The sequence below is a fragment of the Lycium ferocissimum genome, chromosome 7 (assembly GCF_029784015.1).
Source record: "Lycium ferocissimum isolate CSIRO_LF1 chromosome 7, AGI_CSIRO_Lferr_CH_V1, whole genome shotgun sequence".
Lineage (NCBI taxonomy): Eukaryota > Viridiplantae > Streptophyta > Magnoliopsida > Solanales > Solanaceae > Lycium > Lycium ferocissimum.
In genome coordinates this window covers 38,598,704-38,605,433 of record NC_081348.1, presented here as the reverse complement: position 1 = coordinate 38,605,433, position 6,730 = coordinate 38,598,704, and the positions used below count along the sequence as shown (strand labels likewise).

Here is a 6,730-nt window from a genome sequence, read left to right as displayed (position 1 = left end):
CACGTTCATCGCCCTATAAAGACCGTTTAGTGTTAGGCTTTTGTCACGTGAGCCACGTGATCCGCCATAAAAGAAGAATCAGCCCGTGGGCCTATACCATGTACAACTGTAGGCCCGTTGTTATTTCTCACTGACGGTCCACGTGAATTCCGCTGACACTTCTCTCACGCACTTAATCAGGATCATTGGACTTGTGCCTTATCTTGTTTTCGCCTCTAATTTTTGCCATCATAACAAATACTCTCTCAGTTTCAATTTATGTAAACTCATTTGACCGAATATGATATTCAAAAAAAAGAGAAAACTTTTAAAATTTATTATTGCTAAAATAAATTAATATTTGTGTGCTACTATAAATTATTTATAAAGGAATTTATTTTCAAATTGTGAAAAGGCCATTCATTTAATGTACACAAAAAAAGAAATAAATTCACATAAATGAAAACGGAGGGAGTATGAGTCAATCCCACTTCATCCTCTTACATTTAAGAGTTAGGAAACGATATCCCTCAATATATTAAATGGGAATGATAACCTCTTAATGAAATATTTTTTTGTGAGAACTTTCTTTGTTTGAATAAAAATCTTCTCTTTTTTACTTTTTAAAATTAAAATACAAAAATATATAACTCTTATGATTATCCCCTTTACCTATTCCGTTGAAGATAATATACTTTTCTTACGATATAATTTTAGAGCACAAAGAGCACACATAATTAATAAATTAATACTTTACATAACAACAATTCCTTCATCTTACTACCCAAAAAAAAAAAATCCTTCATCTAAATATATTTCATAAGAATTTCTTAAATTTCACATAAGATTGACTAATTTTGCATATTTTCTTGAATTTTATATATAATAATTCTTTCTCTGTTGCAGAAATCTTAGCAATGATCTCAAAATAATTAATATAAAACTCTTAAATTTTTGCAGAAGTAAAAAAAGACGAAACCAAAGTATTATTTTGAATGAACATATTATACTTTCCCTTTTAATAAAATGCCATTTTAAGTCCGAGAGACATAAAAAACAATGGTGGATCCAGAATTTTTAAATAAGTGGTTTTATATTTTTAAAGGAGTGAGCAGTAAAATTTTTGACAAACGGTTCATAAAGATAAATTAAACTACTGTTACAAATTAAAATAATAATATGTTAAGACTGAAATTAATAGAATGGTTAGTGATATGTTGTTTTTCGAAGAAAAATTAAATACGGGAAAATAAATAGCGCCAAAAATATTTCCTCTAAAAAAAATTATTCTGACTTTTTACTTCTATTTGTTGGTGATAGTTACTCAGACTTTTGAGTCACGCCGGTTATCGTTCCATTCAATATGTAACCCTTAAATGTTAGGGAGGTAAAGTGGGATTGACTCAACAAATATATATGTTCCGGTTAATGTGATACACTATAATGATACATTTTTTATTTAGAAATAATTTAATTTTATAATTTTTTTTTAATTCTTAGTGAAATGATTTACGTGCCCCATTCCGCGAAAGAAGTTTTTACGGGATCCTTATTTACTAAGATTTTAACTTTACACATCTATAATTTATTTTAGATAACAAGTTTCAAAAGTCTTCATTCCTTTTTTAAACTTCGTGCCTAGTCAAACAATATTACGTAAATTGAGACGGAAGATTCACATGTAAATTTAACGGAAAAGGGCCAAATATAACCCCTCGTTATACTTTGGGTTCAAATATACCCTTCATCCCTTAAAGTTGTCCAAGGTGAACATTCAATCCTACGTGACACTGCCATTTGATGAGGTGGATGCCACGTAGCATGCCACCTCAGTATCCCTAACCCATTTTACCCCTCTTCTCTATTTATTCTTCTACCACTAAATTTTTCTTTTCCTTCCACCACTATTATCACCGTTACCGCTACCACGACCATCTATATATCTAAATAGACCCTGATCACGCACGTGCAAACCCCCATTAGAGTGCATACATGCATCAAGAATTATAAGCCATCAAAGCAGCAAAGCCAATTGATATGCAACGTGGAATACTTAACAATTGTTCAACCTTACCATGTGGACCACTTAACAAATCCTTCTGTTAATTTGTTTTCATTAGTAAATTAGATTATATGATAACAAAATATCGTCAATTTTATTCAACGGCCTTCCTTTCATATCTTTAAAAAATCCCAAAATAAATGAAATAATAGTATCGCTCTCTGTATAACTGATTCTTGTTTTTTATTTCTGTATTTACATGAGATTTTTCTCTTGAAAATTAGAAAGATCATAGCTGGCAGCCAAGAAAAACAAAATAAGGTTAGGTTTGGATTGGAAATTTATCATAAGAAGGAACCTTTGTGCTTTGATGCGTATAATTCCATTTCCCTTGATTCTTTGAACAAAAGGCTCGACTTTTCTGATTTAGACTCCTAGGGAGCACAACGTAAATCAATATGTGTAAATCAACGTAAATCTCTATTTCACCAAATCTGCAAATTAGTGGTGGTGGAGTGGAAGAAAATTTTAGTAGTAAAGAACAAATAGAGAGGCGGATAAAATGAGTTAGGGGTGATGAAGTGGCATGTCACGTGGATCAAATATCGATGCCACATAAGATTAGATGTCCACCTTAAATAATATTAACGGAAGAAGATTATATTTGGTCCCAAAGTATAACACAAGTATATTTGGACCCAAAAAATAACGAGGGATATATTTGACTTTTCTGATAATACAAGGAATACATTTGGCCCTTTTCCGTTTATATTTTGACATCATAATACGCTACAAATTATATTTTGATAGACATAAATTCAATAGCTAAAGGTAATAATAAAAAACTAACTCATTTAAAGAACCAAAATTAAGACCAGCAAGGACAAACCGTGCAGTTTCTTCACTTATTTATCCACACGCGTCGCACAATCTGATTCGGGTTATAGTAGCGCTTGCTCGATGCGCGTGGGCAAATTTTGAGAATTTAAAAATAATTTAAAACTCAGTTTCAAATATATTCGAAAAATTCAATCACCGACGCATCATCCTAAAGTTTGATTTCATAGCATACTTAAATTCAAAATTAGATTTTTGGATACTGCTTCTTTCCAATTAGCTTTAAAAGCTCATATTTATCTAGCGTTTGGCTATAGATTTAAAAAAAAAAAATGAAAATTTTGATTTCGATGAAGTTTTTCAAATTTTAAAAATGTGATTGGTCATAATTATTCAAAACATATTTCATTTTTTGTTTTGAAAAATATAAAATATTACTTATACCCATAGATTCTAAAAGCTATCAATTATAAAACATACATACTTGCTAATCCAAATTATGCAGAACATGTTATTTTAATAATAATTGTTAATAGCACACTTACTAGCTACTACAATTCAAATTACCATACAGCATCCAAATTGTAAGAAAAAAACAACGATAAGAATCTTCGGTTATTCTTTAACGTAATCTTCCCACATTATACAAACAATATTCACTTAAAAGAAGAGACTGTTTTAATTGTGCAAACATAATAGATACAATTTTAATAGAGGAATTCTTTTATAAAATACAAAAGTTTGGTAGTTCTTAAAAATTTTAAAAAGGCCAAAATATATATCTTGACCCAAAAATAGATTAGAGCCAGAATTTGAGAATTTGATATCTATTGCCAAACAGGAGCTTAATGTTCGTTTGATATTTCAAAAGAATTCTGAAAGTTTTTGTTTTCCATTTGATTTGACTTCTGATACAAATTTAAATTATTACTCCTCCATTTAGTCCAAAATTGAGAGGAAATTTGCTTCCGCATTTCCAATATTAAGGAGCAATCCTTAAATTAAGTATGCAATCAGAACTAAATCCCTTGTTTAGGATCAGAAAAATGAAACATTTGACAGATGTTATCCAAATTATAAAATATGTACGAATTGGAAAAAAAAAAATCTTAAAATAAAAGGTGAAGATCTGTTGCCCATGAACTCCAAAAGTGTAGATCACATGAAATTAAAAACATGAACACGTTGAGGCAATCTATTAGGTAGCTAAAAGACGAAAAGAAATTAAGTTGTGACATTCACTAGAGAGAGGATTTTTAGCATATCTTTGAAGTTTCCTAAAGCTAAGATTGTTTTCTTTGTCAAACTCTGTTGAAATACTTGAAAAAATCTTGCAAAATGCTACAAGCAGAGATTAATTTAAATAATTTAAAACGTCATTTTCAGCCAAACTAGGTTTAATTTATAGGAGTAACTAAATCGAAAGAAGAAGACAGCTAATTAATTTCAAAAAGCAATATTTGATTCACCATTGCTTTTAGCTTCTAAAATATTTCACACTTGAAAACCTATGAACACTATTACAGATTACTCATATCTATGAACTTGATATAATTAAAAAAAGAAATTAATGACATCTACTTCGTCTTCATACTTTTTTTGGAGATGAAGAAGGATCAAAAACAGAGCAAAACTCAAACCTATTATTAGCTTCCATTTTTTCCACAACAAAATGCCCCAATATTTCCTTCGTTTCAACCAAATTCTCACTGCATAAAAACTCTTCACTGCAAATTCTTTCAACATCTCTATCAATTTCGTGTACAAACACATGTGTTTTACCCTTTTTACTCCTTGCAAATACACCAGCTGTATATATCGCCGTCATTCTTCCCGGAGCCTTAGCGGAAAATCCACGTGGCCCATCTATTAAAATCACATCCCACGCCACGTCATATATGTGATTTGGTAAATCGTTAATGCCCAATTTACAGTCAGAAAAAAGAAGATTTTGCACTGGTTTGCATTCCCCTTTGATCTGTTCTTTAGTGTAATCCAACAAATCGTGGAGTTCACTTACTTTTGTTGTGAACTGAACATCATAAGCTTCGATATCGGGGTGTTTTTCTTCTAATTTAGAGACCAAATAAGCACTTTCATCAACAAAAACAGTACGTCCATTGTGGTTGAGTGAATGCCATAGAAGAGTTTCGTGTGTGAGACCAAATACGAGGAAATTACATGGGTTTTTGCAACGGCGGAGTACGGTGGCGATTGTGGTCAACTCCACTGTTGACATACGGGAAGTAACGGTGGTGGAGTTAACAGATGCATAGTGAAGAAGCGCGTTGAATACACTTGCCGGTAACGGAGAGTTAACGGCGGTGGAAGAGGGTTTTGTGGTACTGGGTAATGTATCTTTAGCGGTGAAGAAAGTAAGTGCAAAAGCGAAAGTGAAAAAGGAAAGGAAAACAAGAAACCAAATACGAGGTGAAGCAGTGATTGTTGTTGTTCCTGATCCTTGTTTCTGTAGAGAAGGGTGAAAAACTATAAGCTTAGCGCTGTTAGCCTTCATTTTAACACACTCTATTTCTCTGTTTTTTTTTCTTTTTCGAAGATGTTTGTTTCGGTGATTTCTTCACATGGAAGTGAATAAAGATGAGAGATTGCGGAGGGATTTGGGAAACAAGACCACGACACGGTTAACTAGGTTTCTGTACTATGACTGAGATTTATTTCTCTACTTTTTTCTTTTTCTTTTCTCACTTTTATGTTTTTCTATTTCAAAATTTTGAAGTACGTATATAATGGGAGAATGATTTGAGATAGTGTTGTTGGAATTTGGAAAGCTATATAAAATTGAAAAATGTAGCTAATAGTAGGGGAGGCGTGGGAGGCGCGCGAGGGGGGGGGGGTGATGTAAGGTGATAGGTAATTCCAGAGGGTATTTCGTTGTTGTTTGGCGAGCCGGCAAGATAGACCAGCAATATTATGGCGCTTAAATAAGGGGGGACTGGAAGGTAGATGAATATCTGATATTCCCTGTTTTTCGGGTCAATTTATTTATTTTTTTCCTTTTGATTCTGTAATTATAAAATGGATATATATAAGCCTTGATGGTACATTAATTCTAGATCTAATTTGGAAATTCATTAGATAAATTCTTTTCCAAAAATTAACAGAGTTGGACAAGAGACTCGAGGGCGGATGAATTTGAACTTGTGAGTTGTGACATAAGCAAATGAATATAATGTTTTGATTTTTATTATTGTTTTGGACATACAATTTTCAAATTTACTGATTCAATTATTTCAGCTTTGTGTCGAGTAAATTCAGTGAATAAATTAAAACACTCGTTATCAAGATGCTTTAATGATTAAATTAAAGGTCATTGCATTTTCTCCGATCCAAAATAAGGAGTATCATTTTATCAAAATCTATCTGCCATCTGGTTTAGAAAACCAAGAATGCATTAGCTACTTAATTTTTTTCATATCTACCCTTGAAAAGAGAATGGTCTAAAAAGTCCGAGGAAAATGAGAATGGGTAATGCACTCACATAAGCCTAATATTTATAATTAATGGTATTAGATGATTTTCTAAATAGGTGTAGCCGGTGGCAAAACTTTAAATGACAAGAATGTATTTGCGAGAATATTCAACTGGGTTCACTGTTTTGGGTTCGAGTTTAAGGAATTGAGAAATCCTTTGACAAAAAACGTTTTCCTTTTAATAGGCTCTATGCAACGCGAATTAGTAGGATTAGTGAGTTTCAAATATCATATAGTAATATTAAAATTTCTTTGTTTTTCTTATACTATTAAAACGAGTCCAATGGATCTGATAAAACTCATAATGCAATTTAAAATGCGTTTATGATTAGTTTTTTATTTGGAATAAAGCTTGAGGGATTTGAACAACTAGATTTGTTAAGTGTGTTCCATAAGGATTTTGTTGTTGGGCGCCTAAATT

At 31.7% G+C, this 6,730-nt stretch overlaps 1 protein-coding gene across 1 annotated transcript; it reads right to left on the bottom strand.

The window, feature by feature from the left end:
* Window positions 1-4,258: 4,258 nt before the first annotated feature.
* LOC132064871 (protein IRX15-LIKE-like) lies at window positions 4,259-5,648 on the bottom strand. Its single transcript, XM_059458021.1, has one exon. The coding sequence runs from the start codon at window positions 5,331-5,333 to the stop codon at window positions 4,407-4,409; it is 927 nt and encodes a 308-aa protein (XP_059314004.1). The 5' UTR covers window positions 5,334-5,648; the 3' UTR covers window positions 4,259-4,406.
* Between the last annotated feature and the right edge of the window lie 1,082 nt (window positions 5,649-6,730).